Source organism: Panulirus ornatus, chromosome 31 (genome assembly GCF_036320965.1).
Source record: "Panulirus ornatus isolate Po-2019 chromosome 31, ASM3632096v1, whole genome shotgun sequence".
Lineage (NCBI taxonomy): Eukaryota > Metazoa > Arthropoda > Malacostraca > Decapoda > Palinuridae > Panulirus > Panulirus ornatus.
This window is the reverse complement of record NC_092254.1, coordinates 16,237,975-16,254,672: the sequence shown is the minus strand read 5'-3', so window position 1 is coordinate 16,254,672 and position 16,698 is coordinate 16,237,975. Positions and strand designations below refer to the sequence as shown.

The 16,698-nt window shown below is 40.1% G+C and overlaps 1 protein-coding gene across 6 annotated transcripts in view; it reads right to left on the bottom strand.

The window, feature by feature from the left end:
- LOC139758841 (uncharacterized) overlaps nucleotides 1-16,698 on the bottom strand; it is a 557,798-nt gene that overhangs the window by 31,171 nt on the left and 509,929 nt on the right. For all 6 annotated transcript variants that reach the window (XM_071680695.1, XM_071680691.1, XM_071680693.1 and 3 more), the window contains one exon: nucleotides 4,742-4,894. In XM_071680695.1, the coding sequence (XP_071536796.1) occupies nucleotides 4,742-4,894 (153 nt within the window). The remainder of the gene's footprint in view (nucleotides 1-4,741; nucleotides 4,895-16,698) is intronic.

Below are 16,698 nucleotides of genomic sequence, written 5' to 3'. Positions count from 1 at the left end.
TGAAGTATAGGGAACTTATTAGCAAGTTTAATGTACACAAGTGTAAAGTTATGCACTTTGGAGACAAGAATATACATTACAACTACAAACTATTAGGAAACTCTCTAACTAAAGTAAATGAAGAAAAGGACCGTGGCGTTGTCATTAGCAACAATCTAAAGTACAGCAAACAGTGTCAAGCAGCATGTAAAAAAGGCAACCAAATGTTAGGTTTCATAGCCAGGAACATAGATTACAAGACACCAGAAACAATTCTCACACTTTATAATTCTCTAGTAAGACCACACCTTGAATATGCAGTCTAGTTTTGGTCCCCAAACTATAAAAAAGATGGAAAAGTTTAAGCAAGTACAAAGATGCACAACAAAATTGATCCCATCCCTTAGAAATCTGCAATACGAAGACAGGCTAAAACGACCAGATCTCTTCTCCCTTCAAAAACGGAAACTTTGTAGCAACTTAATCCAAGAGGTCAAAATTCTGAACAAGTTCAATAAAGAAAATCATGAACATCTTTCCAAATACAAGAAAATACAGTTACCAGGAAAAATGGAATATAAATCAAAGCTAAAAGATGTAGTAAAGACATGGAAAAAAGCTTCTTTTCCTAAAGGTGTGTTGAGCACTGGTAAAATTTACTATCAGATGTTGTGAATGCTAAGACTATAAATATCTTCAAAAGTCATTCAGACAAATATTTCATAAATTTAGGTATACTCTGAGAAAAACGCGAGAAATAAACTGTATTAATAACTGTAGTAATGAGAACAGCTGCTGAGCATAATTATATTTTCTTATCAAGTTAAACTCCTTTTTTTTTTTCCTTTCTATCAGACGACTCAGTCGTGGGCCAATCAGAACTCCTGTTGTCAGTCTTTCTCATGTAAACTCAATCACCAAATTTTGCTGTTTACTCAAAACCTACCACCAGCGCCATGTCATCAGCAAACAATAATTGACTTACCTTCCAGGTCCCTCAACCCCCAACAGACTGCATAGCTGCCCCTTACTCCAAGACACCTAGCACTGACTTCCCTTATCACCCCATCCATAAGCAAATTAAACACCCATGGTAAATCACTCACTCCTACCATAGACTTGCCTTCACCTGAAACCACTCACTCTCTTCTCTATCTACACAGGCACATGCTATACCCTTTTGAATAAAGCTCCTCACAACTGCTAATACTTATCCTTCCACACCACATGTCCAAAACACCTTCTCCTTCCACAAGGGATATTTATCTACCCCATCAAAATACTTTTCTCTCGACCAACAACTGTGACATACAGCTCCTGTCTTTATCCGTACTTCTTGTACACATTCTTCAAAGCAAACACCTAATCAACATCCTCAAGACTCCTGAAACCACACTCTTCTTCCCTATCTGATGCTCTGTACACTCAAGAAACTTACATCTCTGTAATTAGAACATTCACCTTTGTTCGCACTGCCCTATACAGGCATTCTGCCAATCTTCAAAAACATTTCATTTTATGCAAGGCCTTAACCACCTCTTTTCACAAAACTACCTGCCATGACTGTCTCACTTTGCACACTTCCATGACCCAAACACTCTAAATCTACCACCTTATCATGAAACACATTCAACAGTCCTTTAAATTACTCATTCCTTCTCTTCTCATCTACACCTGTTACCACTTCCCCATTTACCTCCACTGATTCTCCCAATTTGTTCCATTTTTCTTAAACTTTCAAAACATTTTCTTATTCTCCCTAAAGTTTGTTGATAGTCACTCATCCCGATTTTCATTTGCTCTCTTTTTCAGCCTCTGTACCTTCCTTTTAACCTTGCTCCCTAAAAGTAATGCCCATAAACCATTCTTTTCTCATTCAGTAGCAGTTCAACTTCATCATCCTATTACTCACTAGCCTTTCTCACCTACCTACCTCCTACTTTTTGCATGCCAAACAGATCTGCCTGTCTCTGTTATGCTCAGATGCTTTCTCTAGTAAAATTTGGTGGTTTACTTTTTCAACTGCCTTTGAAAATTCAAGGAAAACTGTATCCATTCATTTTCTTTGACTCAAACTTCCACAAGTATCAATGAACAGGACTAATATTTGGGTTTGCATACTTTCTTTTTTTCTTTTAAACTATTCGCCATTTCCCGTGTTAGTGAGGTAGCGTTAAGAACAGAGGACTGGGCCTTTTTTGGAATATCCTCACCTGGCCCCCTCTGTTCCTTCTTTTGGAAAATTAAAAAAAAACGAGAGGGGAGGATTTCCAGCCCCCCGCTCCCTCCCCTTTTAGTCGCCTTCTACGTCACGCAGGGAATACGTGGGAAGTATTCTTAATCCCCTAACCCCTAACCCCAGGGATATGCATACTATTTCCTAGTATAAATCCATGTTGGTCTTTGTTAATGTAGTTCTTAATGAGTCATTTTATCACACTTTCACAGACTGGAATTAATGTGAAGTGAACTTAACTGGTCTGTACTGCTTAGTTATAAGATTGGATCCTCCTTTGTGTATTGGTGTTATATATGCCATTTTGTGAATGTCTGCAAATTTGTTTTTGTGCAGACTTTGCCTCATCAGTGAAATCGTTGGTTTTGCTATTGCTGGTTTTGTCTTCATAAGGAAGATGGCAGGGACTCCATCTTGTCCCTGAGATGAGTTTTTTCTCTCCAGTGATCAGTTAATCTGACTGTCATCATCCTATCACATTTTCAATATCTGTGACTGCATTTCCATCATGCTGATAAAACGCATTATCATCAAATTTCACATTGCATTTTGAGCTGAAAATCAATCTGTATTGTTCACCTTATATCATTATTATGCAGTCTAAGAGGTGAAACATGCTGGTAATAGTAAAGCACCAAAAGTAATCAAACCATCAGACTGAAACACCAGCAAGTAAACAAAAAAAACCAGCAAAAAGGATCAACAACATCTGAAACAATAACAAGCACATGGACATGGCTCACTGCCAGTGGGACAACACCTGAAAATTAGATATAAAAAACAAAATTCTTCTCTTCACAGTAATTGAAAAGAATGCAAAATAAAACAATCATAACCAATCAACTATCTTCACTAAAATCAAACATCAAAGAAACAAAAAATATCTAAGGTAGGTGCTGAAATACTGAACTTGTGGAAAAATCACGCAACATAAAGTCCTGTAAGGATAACAGACCACCAAGTAATTCTGCAATCCTCATAAGACACAAACAGTACTTAAAAGGTGTTACATTAAACAAATGTGTGCCTCCAGATCAACAATTAATAAGACTGATATAAAAGATGGTCAAAATAGTTTGGAAAATACCACAAACATCTGCATTATGTTCCATGGCCAAAGGTGTACTCATGTACTAGGTTAAACCGTTTTTAACAAGCCTAACTTGGACAAAATACAAACAAGTCCCATACTTTAAATTCTTTAGATACTAGAAAACAAATGCATGAATTTCTTTACAGAAGATGACCAAATTGCAGGTTAAGCATGACTCATGACAATGGGTGGATGCTAGACAGATAATGATGTTGACAAAGCGATCTTCAAATTCTGCCATGAAATACAAGTAAAACAATAATAATGTTACTGACTGGTGAAGTCACACCTAGCCCAACTAACACACAAGACACCATCTTGCTGAGTCAAGTTAGCCAAATCTTTAATCAGAAAGAAACTTCCTGGAGGAATAAGAAACATGTATGACTTCAGGAATCAAGATCAAAATCTCAGTAAAATGATAAAATCTGAGTCAAATCAATCCGTGATCCTGTCCTTGCAGCTTCAGCATATGACCTGCACAATTTCAAGAACATGAATAGACTTCAAGATTGTGGACGCAATACCTAATACTATGAGGACACCGTTTCTCAGCAAATCAATACATTTTTGTTACTTTTGTGTTCCTGTATTTGTGAGAGGCTGCCAAGTTAGGTGCAAGGAAGAGATATATATCAAAAACTACAATATTAAACAAAGATAAAATGGTGATAAACTTGCTTTATCAGTGAATTCTTTATTTTCCTGAAATGCAGCTTCCCTTATTGTGGGCTTGGAGGTCTATAGTTAAAAACTCAATGGGTACTGGGTAAAATTTTTTATCACTTCAATCATGCTGAAACCTATACTTATTCACTATGACAGTTTGCCAACAATGTATTAGCCACAGGACAAATATGGGGTGCAAGATAAAACTAGATACTGATAGCAGCATATACAAAATGGATTTGCAGATACTTAACAATGAACCTAACTAACAGTGATAGTAAGTCTTTAAATGCAATATGCAATAGTGAAAAAATCAAAAGAAGACCATTTAACTGGCAGATATATGGCACATATGTACATCTTTTTCACCGTTCTTTTCACCTCTTAGTCACACCATCACCATCAAGTTTCTTAAACTTTAAATTCAATGTATTACTTGAAAAATTCCTCTTATTTCAGTTGACTGTAACTATGAAATCAGCTAACAAGTGAATCTCTTTAACTGATCACACTTATAATGTGTATATGAAGCTGAAGTTAGTTACTTAAAGACGATTATACATACAAATATGGCATAAAAATTAATGGAAATTTAGGTGATTCAAAGTCTGCAACAGGAAGACAGCCAACAAACGCTGCAGTTTCATGAGAGATTTGAAGTTAAACTCCATGATTTTCCCCTGTAAAGTATTTTCTATTCATCATTTACCCTTTCCACTTAGTACCAGTAGTTACTTTAATTCATGACACTCCAATCTACTTACCTTTTTCTGGTGACCCAACTTAGTAATGCCAATATCCTCCAGATCTTCCCAAGTGAGCTGTGTCATTTGCTCTACAGAGGTGTAATTCTGCTGCTTCAGTGAAGCTGTGTACTCCTCAAGGCGCAACATTGACAACCAGTCTTCTAAACGATTCTGTGGATATATAAATAATGTCAAAAGACTTACAATCACATTGTTGATGTTTTCTTAGGCTTATATACAATTTCTGTGTATAATTATCTGTCTACCTGCAGAAAGTTGTAAGTGTGTTTCATAACTTATGTTTTACCTAAGCATAGGCGACTGAGAGTGAATGCAGGTAAAAATGAAGTAAACAGTGTGAAAGTATAGATTTTGCAAAACCTTACAGGAAGAAAGAAAGTGTACTAAACTGTGTAATGGATATGGGGGAAGACTGGAAGAAGTGAAAGAAATTAAGTTAATACTTGGGGCTATCTTGGGTAAGTTTGGCAATATGGAAGGAGAGATAAGGGAGAGAACAGTAGGGGATTGAGGTGTATGTATGGAACTGGAGAAAGGATTAAAGAACATAGTCAATACTCTGATCTATGCAGTCAAAACATAGGCATGGAATGAGTCACATTGGTCAAGAATCCAGGCTGTGGAAATATGCTATTTGAGAGGAGCACGTGGTATGACGAAATGAAATGAAGAAAGAAATAAGGTGTATGAGAGATGTGGTATGGCAGGGAATACAAGGGTAATGAATTGTGGAATGGTAGAGTGGATAAACAAAATACTTTGGGGTGGGTTGGACATGTGGAAATAATGTAAAATGGGGAGCTTACAAGCAAAATGTATGACAGTGTGATTAAAGGAGTTGATGTGAGAAGATAACCTCCAGTGACATGGGGAAACAGAGTGGAACACCACTAGAGGGAGAGAAATGGTGGAAGAATGCATGGAATGGTATATAAGAAGAAGCCATGTAAGGATAGGGATAAGTGGAGACTTTTGCTGTGGCCACCTGCTTGATGGGAGTTCCCAAAGGGAACAGGTGTCAGACATGTAGATATGTAGATAGATAGAAAGATCTACCTGCAATACATCCTTACTATTGCCTCCAAAGCTGCAGAATAACTACTCTCACTTAACCAAACACATTATATCCTTCCAACTTTTCTCTCTGTTTTAATTATTTTTTTTTGCTCCATTATGACATTTTTTTCAAGTTGTATAAAACATCTTTACAGAACAAGAGAAAAAAAACAGTATAAAAGTAACTTTAGCCATGTAACGTCCAAAGTGAGTTGCTATGCCATCAGTATTATATATAACAGTGGATAGTACTGCCATCAAGGCTGTTTCATAATGATGTTCTTACCTCGTATAGTGATGAAGCCATCATTATTTTGCTTTTATTGTTTTAAACAATACAAATATATAGTCTTTGAGTAACATCTGTAAAGATATGTACTGTACATATACGGAGAAACAGGAAAACTATAATACCTCTATCATGCAGAGAGGGCAACTGAATATTATTTGTCCTGTGCAAGAATTCACCACCCACATGCTTTACCTCCCATACTCCTACCCAGAACTTACTTAATTGTGGCATGAAATCTCAATTTGTACATATCCACACTGCTTTGCAACCAGTGTGCTACAAAAATGTCCCTACTGTGCTGTGGCGGATTCCACTTAAAACAATATAACTGTTAATGCAATGTCTTGGCAAACACCAGCAATTGTCTATGAAAATATATTTTGTAAATCAATGGAATATACATGATATTATATATGAGATTATAAAGGCACCATGTTTGTTACTGGGCCCTGCCTGTAAGAAGTTCACTGCAAGTGAAAAGCCACCTTAGGCATGGGCATGGCTGTATTATTGGAAGTAGAGTCTCACCAAAGAACTAACTACAGGAGTCCATATTTCCCTCCTACTGGAAGTAGTGTAGATTTAGGCTGCAGGAGCCTTTAAAAAGAGGTCTTGAGTAACATAGGACTCTTTCATAAGAACTGTTATATGCAGAATGATCTTTGATTTCCTTCCTTTCAGTGGAAAATGAGTGACAATGACATGAGAATACTGGCAAAATCTAATTTGGTGTCCTGCAAGGATCAAGCAAACTTGAAAGGTGTTCTGGCTAACGAAAAAAGTTTGAGAAGTGTACAGTATATATAGATGGAGATATCTAATTTTTTTTGTACATGTCTGCCATTTCCTGCATTAGCGAGGTAGTGTTAAGAACAGACGAATGAGCCTTAAGAGGGAATATCCTCACTTGGCTCCCTTCTCTGTTTCCTATTTTGGAAAATTAAAAAACAGGAGGGGAGGATTTCCAGCCCCCTGCTCCCTCCTCTTTTAGTTGCCTTCTATGACAAGCAGGGAATATGTGGGAAATGTTCTTTCTCCTTTATCCTGGTGAGGTAGTGACAGTAAAAAAGATAAAAAAAAGGCCACACTTGTTCACACTCAGTCTCTAGCTGTCATGTGTAATGCACCAAGCACCAAAACCACAGCTCCATATCCACATCCAGGCCCCACAGACCTTTCCATGGTTTAACCCAGACATTTCACATGCCCTGGTTCATTCTGATGACAGCATGTTGACCCCGGTATACCACATTGTTCCAATTCACTCTATTCCTTGCATGCCTCTCACCCTACTGTATGTGCAAGCCCCAATCGCTCTAAGGCTTTGTCACTCCATCCTTCTACCTCCGCTTTGGTCTCCCGCTTCTACTTGTTCCCTCCACCTCTAACATATATCCTCTTTGTCAATCTTTCCTCAATCATTCTTTCCATAAGTCCAAACCATTTCAACAGACCCTCCTCTGCTCTCAAAACCACACTTTATATTTCCACACATCTCTCTTACCCTTTCATTATTCACTTGATCAAACCATCTCACACCACATACTGGCCTCAAACATTTCATTTTGAACACATCCACCATCCTCCGTACAACCCAATCTATAGCCCATGCCTCACAACCATATGATATTGTTGGAACTACTATTCCTTCAAACATACATACATATTTGCTCTATGGGAAAATGTTCTCTCTTTCCACACATTCTTCATCGTTCCCAGAACCTTCTCCCCCTCCCCCAACCCTATGACTCACTTCCACTTCCATGGATTTATTTGCTTTTAAGTCCACTCCCAGATACACAAAACACTTCACTTCCCCAATTTTTCTCCATTCAAACTTACATTCCAACTAACTTGTCACTTAACCTTGCTGAACCTAATAACCTTGCTTTTAATCATATTTACTCTCACCTTTCTCCTTTCACACACTTTTCTAAACACAAACCTCTGCAGTTTCTCACTTGAATCAGCCACCAGTGCTGAATGGTGAACTACTGACTCACTTCCCAGGCCATCTCATCCCTAACAGACTGTGTACTTGCCCCTCTCTCCAAAACTCTTGCATTTACCTCCCTAACCACCCCATCCATAAACAAATTGAACAACCATGGGGGAATTGCACATCCCTGCTGCAGAGCAACCTTCACTGGAAACCAATCACTCTCCTCTTTTCCTACTCATACACATGCCTTACACCCTTGATAAAAACTTCTCAATGCTTCTAGCAGCTTACCCTCCACACCATACATTCTTAAGACCTTCCCAAAGCATCTCTATCAACCCTACCACATGCCTTCTCCAGATCCATAAATGCCACAAACAAATCCATCCGTTTTTGGAAGTATACCTCGGATACATTCTTCAAAGTAAAAACCTGATCCACACATCCTATGTCACTTCTGAAACCACACTGATCCTCCCCAGTCTCATGCTTTGTACATGCCTTCATCCTCTCTGTCACTATCTTCCCATACAATTTTCTAGGTATACTCAACAAACTTACATCTCTGTAGTTTGAACACTCACTTTTGCCTTTGTACAATGGTACTATACATGCATTCTGCCAATCCCCAGGCACTTCACTATGATCCATACACACACTGAATATCCTTACCAACCAATCAACAGTACAGTCATGCCCTTTTCTAATAAATTCAACCAAAATGCTATCCACTCCAGCTGCTTTGCTGGATTTCATCTCCCGCAAGGCTTTCACCACCTCTTCTCTCTTAACCAAACCACTCTCCCTGACTCTCACTGTGCAAATCAACCTCCCACAACACAATACATCTGCCACTCTATCATCAAACACATTTACCAATCTCTTGAAATGCTCATTCCATCACTACCTACTATCTTTTCCTCCCTTGCCCCCTTCACCAGAGTTCCCATTTGTTCTCCCAAAACATCTTTTTTATTCTCCCCTTTTATTTGCCCTCTTTTTCAACCCTTGCAACTTCCTCTTGGCCTCCTACAACTTTCTCTTATACATCTCCCAGTTATTTGTACTCCTTCCTTGTAAGTACTGTCCACATGCCTCTTGTCTTTCACCAACAATTTACTTCTTCATCCTACCACTCACTACCCTTTCCAAATCCACCCACATCCCACCCTTCTCATGTCACATGCATCTCTTACACATGCCATCACTGTTTCCCGAAATACATCCCACTGATCACCCATTCCTCTCACTTCATTTGCTCTCACCTTTTGCCATTCTACACTCAATCTTTTTTAGTGTTTCTTCACACAAGTCTCCTTTCCCAACTCACTCTTTCTCACCACTCTATTCTCCCTAACATTCTCTCCTCTATTTTGTAAATCTATAAATATTTACCTTTAGCCTCCACATTTACATCTAAAAGTCTCTCTTTTACACATCTATCAATTAATATGTAATCTAATAATGCCCTTGGACCATCTCTCCTACTCACAAACATATTTCTCACACACATTCTTCAAAGCAAACAACTGATCCACACATCCTCTACCGCTTCTGAAACCACACTGCTCCTCCCCAATCTGATGCTCTGTACATGCCTTCACCCTCTCACTCGATATCCTATCATATAATTTCCTAGGAATACTCAACAAATGAATGCCTCTGTAGAATGAATACTCACCTTTATCCCTTCGCCTTTGTACAGTAGCACTATGCCTGCATGGTGTATATCCTTACCAATCAATCAGCAACACAGTCACCCCCTTTCTAAATGAATTCTGCAATACCATCCAAACCTGCCACCTTGCCAGATTTCATCTTCCACAAAGTGTTCACTACCTCTTCTCTTAACCAACCATTCTCCATGGCCCTCCCACTTCTCACATCACCCCAACAAAAACATCCTACATCTGCCACGCTATCATCAAACACATTCATCAAACCTTCAAAATACTCACTCCATCTTCTCACTTCATCACTACCTATCATCACTTCCCCCCTTGTCCCCTTCACCTATGTTCCATTTGTTATTATGTCTTTTGCACATTATTTACCTCCTTCCAAAACATCCTTTTATTCTTCCTAAAGTTTAACGATACTTTCTCACCCCAACTCTCATTTGCCCTCTTTTTCAACCCTTGCACGTTTCCTCTTGACCCCCTACCGCTTTCTCTTATACATCTCCCGATCATCTGCACTCCTTCCCTGTAAGTATCATCCAAATGTCTCTTCTCTCTTTCACTAACAACTTCACTTCTTCATTCCACCATTCACTTCCCTTTCCAATCTGCCCACCTCCTACCTTTCTCATGCCACATGCATCTTTTGCACATGCTATCACTGCTTCCCTAAATACATCCCATTCCTCACCAACTCCCCTCACGTCATTTGCTCTCACCTTATGCTATTCTACACTCAATCTCTTCTGGTACTTCCTCACACCAGTCTCTTTTCCACACTCACTTACTCTTACCACTTTTTTGAAAACCTCTCCAAATCTTCATCTTTGCTTCCTTAAGATAGTAATCAGACATCCCACCAGCTTCCCCTCGCAGCACATTAACATGAAAAAGTCTCACTTTTACATGAGTAACAATTAACACATGCTCTTCGACCATCTCTCCTACTTGCATACGTTATTATAATATTCATCATACTCGACAGCCATTTCCTGTCAGTGAGGGAGCACCAGGAAACAAAAGAAGAATGGCCCATCCACTCATATACATATCGACATATACATACACATACAGAGCCATATACAAATATACATATGTACATATTCATACTGACTTGCCTTCATCCATTCCTGTTGCTACCTCGCCCCACAGGAAACAGCATTGCTACCCCCTGCTTCAGTGAGGTAGCGTCAGGAAAATACACAAAAAGGCCACATTCGTTCACACTCAGTGTCTACTTGTCAGGTGTAAAGCACTGAAACCACAGCCCTATTCACATCCAGGCCCCACAGACCTTTCCATGGTTTACCCCAGACGTTTTACATGCCCTGATTCAGTCCATTGGTAGCATACATACTTATGTATATCTCTCTTTTTAAACAGGTATTTCTAATCACTAGTCTTTTTTCAGAACACAAATCCACAAGCTCTTCACCAATTCCATTCACAACACTGAATACCTCATGTACACCAATTATACCCTTAACTGCCACATTATGGATGTGTATGTGTAAGTATATATGTTGATATGTTTCGTTCATATTTGCCATTTCCCGCATTAAAGAGGTAGCATTAAGAACAGAGGACTGAGCCTTAGAGGGAATATCCTCAACTGGACCCATTCTCTGTTCCTTCTTTTGAAAAAATTAAAAACTGGAGGGAAGGATTTCCAGCCTCCCGCTCTCTCCCGTTTTAGTTGCCTTTTATGATACGCAGGAAATACAAGGGAAGTTATTCTTTCTCCCTATCCCCAGGGATAATGTTGATATGTATATGTATGTATATGTGCATGTATTTATGTGTGTATATGAGTGGATGGGTCTTTTTTCACCCATTTCCTGGTGGTGCTACCTCCCTGACGTGGGAAATGATGATCAAGTTTAGTATACATAGATGTGAATAAGAGCAAGATGATTAGGTTCAGCAGGGTTGAGGGACAAGTCAGTTGGCATGTGAGTCTGAAATGAGAAAAACTGGAGATAATTAAGAGATACAGATATCTGGATGTGGACGTAGCAGGGAATGGAACCATGAAAGTGGGAGTTATAGGGTGAGGGAGTGGGGGAAGGAATAGTGGTTCCTGTCTACAGCATGGGCTATAGACAGGGTTGTGTCGAGGAGGGTGGATGTGTTGGAAATAAAATGTTTGAGGACAATATGTGGTGTGAGGTGGTTTGATCACTTAAGAAATGAAAGGGTAAGAGAGATGTGTGGTGCTAAAAAGTGTGTGGTTGAGAGAGCAGAAGAGAGTGTGTTGAAATGGTCTGAATATAAGGAGAGAATGAGTGAGGAAAGGTTGACAAAAAGGATACATCTGTCAGAGATGGAGGGAAAAAAGAGAAGTGGGAGATCAAATTGGAGGTGGAAGGATGGAGTGAAAAAGATTTTGAGCAATCGGGGCCTGAACATGCAGAAGAGTGAAAGGCGTGCAAGGAATAGAGTGAACTGGAATGATGTGGTATACCTGAGTCGATGTGCTGTCAATGGACTGAACCAGGGCATGTGAAGCATCTGGGGTAGATCATGGAAAGGTCTTTGGGGCCTTGATGTGGATAGGAAGCAGTGGTTTTGGTGCATTACATATGGCAGCTAGAGCCTGGGTATGAACGAATGTGGCCTTTTTTGTCTTTACCAGGTTCTACCTCGCTGAATTGGGGAGGGGATCCTATTTCCTGTGTAACAGTGCAGTGACAGGAATGCAAAAAGGCAAGCAAGTATGAATATGTATATGTGTATATATGTATATGTCTGTGTATATATATGTATGTATATGTTGATATGTGCATGTATGTATATGTGCATTATTACATGACAGCTAGAGACTGAGTGTGAACGAATGTGGCCTTTGTTGTCTTTTCCTAGCGCTACCTCACACACGAGGGGGGAGGGGGTTGTTATTTCATGTGTGGCGAGGTGGCGATGGGAATGAATAAGGGCAGACAGTATGACTTATGTACATGTGTATATATATTTTTTTTTTATTATACTTTGTCGCTGTCTCCCGCGTTTGCGAGGTAGCGCAAGGAAACAGACGAAAGAAATGGCCCAACCCCGCCCCATACACATGTATATACATACGTCCACACACGCAAATATACATACCTACACAGCTTTCCATGGTTTACCCCAGACGCTTCACATGCCTTGATTCAATCCACTGACAGCACGTCAACCCCGGTATACCACATCGCTCCAATTCACTCTATTCCTTGCCCTCCTTTCACCCTCCTGCATGTTCAGGCCCCGATCACACAAAATCTTTTTCACTCCATCTTTCCACCTCCAATGTGGTCTCCCTCTTCTCCTCGTTCCCTCCACCTCCGACACATATATCCTCTTGGTCAATCTTTCCTCACACATTCTTTCCATGTGCCCAAACCACTTCAAAACACCCTCTTCTGCTCTCTCAACCACGCTCTTTTTATTTCCACACATCTCTCTTACCCTTACGTTACTCACTCGATCAAACCACCTCACACCACACATTGTCCTCAAACATCTCATTTCCAGCACATCCATCCTCCTGCGCACAACTCTATCCATAGCCCACGCCTCACAACCATACAACATTGTTGGAACCACTATTCCTTCAAACATACCCATTTTTGCTTTCCGAGATAATGTTCTCGACTTCCACACATTCTTCAAGGCCCCCAGAATTTTCGCCCCCTCCCCCACCCTATGATCCACTTCTGCTTCCATGGTTCCATCCGCTGCCAGATCCACTCCCAGATATCTAAAACACTTCACTTCCTCCAGTTTTTCTCCATTCAAACTCACCTCCCAATTGACTTGACCCTCAACCCTACTGTACCTAATAACCTTGCTCTTATTCACATTTACTCTTAACTTTCTTCTTCCACACACTTTACCAAACTCAGTCACCAGCTTCTGCAGTTTCTCACATGAATCAGCCACCAGCGCTGTATCATCAGCGAACAACAACTGACTCACTTCCCAAGCTCTCTCATCCCCAACAGACTTCATACTTGCCCCTCTTTCCAAAACTCTTGCATTTACCTCCCTAACAACCCCATCCATAAACAAATTAAACAACCATGGAGACATCACACACCCCTGCCGCAAACCTACATTCACTGAGAACCAATCACTTTCCTCTCTTCCTACACTTACACATGCCTTACATCCTCGATAAAAACTTTTCACTGCTTCTAACAACTTTCCTCCCACACCATATATTCTTAATACCTTCCACAGAGCATCTCTATCAACTCTATCATATGCCTTCTCCAGATCCATAAATGCTACATACAAATCCATTTGCTTTTCTAAGTATTTCTCACATACATTCTTCAAAGCAAACACCTGATCCACACATCCTCTACCACTTCTGAAACCACACTGCTCTTCCCCAATCTGATGCTCTGTACATGCCTTCACCCTCTCAATCAATACTCTCCCATATAATTTACCAGGAATACTCAACAAACTTATACCTCTGTAATTTGAGCACTCACTCTTATCCCCTTTGCCTTTGTACAATGGCACTATGCACGCATTCCGCCAATCCTCAGGCACCTCACCATGAGTCATACATACATTAAATAACCTTACCAACCAGTCAATAATACAGTGTATATATATATATATATATATATATATATATATATATATATATATATATATATATATATATATGTCTGTGTTATCGCTAGGGATAGGGGAGAAAGAATACTTCCCACGTATTCCCTGCGTGTCGCAGAAGGCGACTAAAAGGGAAAGGGAACAGGGGGCTGGAAATCCTCCCCTCTCATTTTTTTTTTTTTTCAAAAGAAGGAACAGAGAAGGGGGCCAGGTGAGGATATTCCCTCAAAGGCCCAGTCCTCTGATCTTAACACTGCCTCGCTAACGTGAGAAATGGCGAAGTATAAAAAAATAAAAAAATAAAAAAGTCTGTGTGTGTATATATATGTATACATTGAGATGTATAGGTATGTATATGTGTGTGTGTGGATGTGTATGTATATACATGTGTATATGGGTGGGTTGGGCCATTCTTTTGTCTGTTTCCTTGTGTTACCTAGCTAACGCAGGAGACAGCGACAAAGCAAAATAAATAAACATAAATATATATATTATTTTTTTTTTTTTATTATACTTTGGTGCTGTCTCCTACGTTTGCGAGGTAGCGCAAGGAAACAGACGAAAGAAATGGCCCAACCCCCCATACACATGTATATACATACGTCCACACACGCAAATATACATACCTACACAGCTTTCCATGGTTTACCCCAGACGCTTCACATGCCTTGCTTCAATCCACTGACAGCACGTCAACCCCGGTATACCACATCGCTCCAATTCACTCTATTCCTTGCCCTCCTTTCACCCTCCTGCATGTTCAGGCCCCGATCACACAAAATCTTTTTCACTCCATCTTTCCACCTCCAATTTGGTCTCCCTCTTCTCCTTGTTCCCTCCACCTCCGACACATATATCCTCTTGGTCAATCTTTCCTCACTCATCCTCTCCATGTGCCCAAACCACTTCAAAACACCCTCTTCTGCTCTCTCAACCACGCTCTTTTTATTTCCACACATCTCTCTTACCCTTACGTTACTCACTCGATCAAACCACCTCACACCACACATTGTCCTCAAACATCTCATTTCCAGCACATCCATCCTCCTGCGCACAACTCTATCCATAGCCCACGCCTCGCAACCATACAACATTGTTGGAACCACTATTCCTTCAAACATACCCATTTTTGCTTTCCGAGATAATGTTCTCGACTTCCACACATTCTTCAAGGCCCCCAGGATTTTCGCCCCCTCCCCCACCCTATGATCCACTTCCGCTTCCATGGTTCCATCCGCTGCCAGATCCACTCCCAGATATCTAAAACACTTCACTTCCTCCAGTTTTTCTCCATTCAAACTCACCTCCCAATTGACTTGACCCTCAACCCTACTGTACCTAATAACCTTGCTCTTATTCACATTTACTCTTAACTTTCTTCTTCCACACACTTTTCCAAACTCAGTCACCAGCTTCTGCAGTTTCTCACATGAATCAGCCACCAGCGCTGTATCATCAGCGAACAACAACTGACTCACTTCCCAAGCTCTCTCATCCACAACAGACTTCATACTTGCCCCTCTTTCCAAAACTCTTGCATTTACATCCCTAACAACCCCATCCATAAACAAATTAAACAACCATGGAGACATCACACACCCCTGCCACAAACCTACATTCACTGAGAACCATTCACTTTCCTCTCTTCCTACACGTACACATGCCTTACATCCTCGATAAAAACTTTTCACTGCTTCTAACAACTTTCCTCCCACACCATATATTCTTAATACCTTCCACAAAGCATCTCTATCAACTCTATCATATGCCTTCTCCAGATCCATAAATGCTACATACAAATCCATTTGCTTTTCTAAGTATTTCTCACATACATTCTTCAAAGCAAACACCTGATCCACACATCCTCTACCACTTCTGAAACCACACTGCTCTTCCCCAATCTGATGCTCTGTACATGCCTTCACCCTCTCAATCAATACCCTCCCATATAATTTACCAGGAATACTCAACAAACTTATACCTCTGTAATTTGAGCACTCACTCTTATCCCCTTTGCCTTTGTACAATGGCACTATGCACGCATTCCGCCAATCCTCAGGCACCTCACCATGAGTCATACATACATTTAATAACCTTACCAACCAGTCAAATAGTTCACCCCTTTTTTATTAAATTCCACGCAATACAAAAAAACTGCTCCCTTGCGGCTTTCATCTTCCGCAAGCTTTACAAACTCGTCTCTGTTAAAATCATTTTCCTAACCTCCCCACTTTGAACCACCTCGAAAAAAAACACCCTTTTATCTCCACTTATCAGCCATTCAAAACCTTCAAAATACTAAACCCATCTTCCACTCACACTACTTGTTATCCTCCCATTTCGCCCCTTTATAATTAATTTTCTTTTAATATTATTTAGA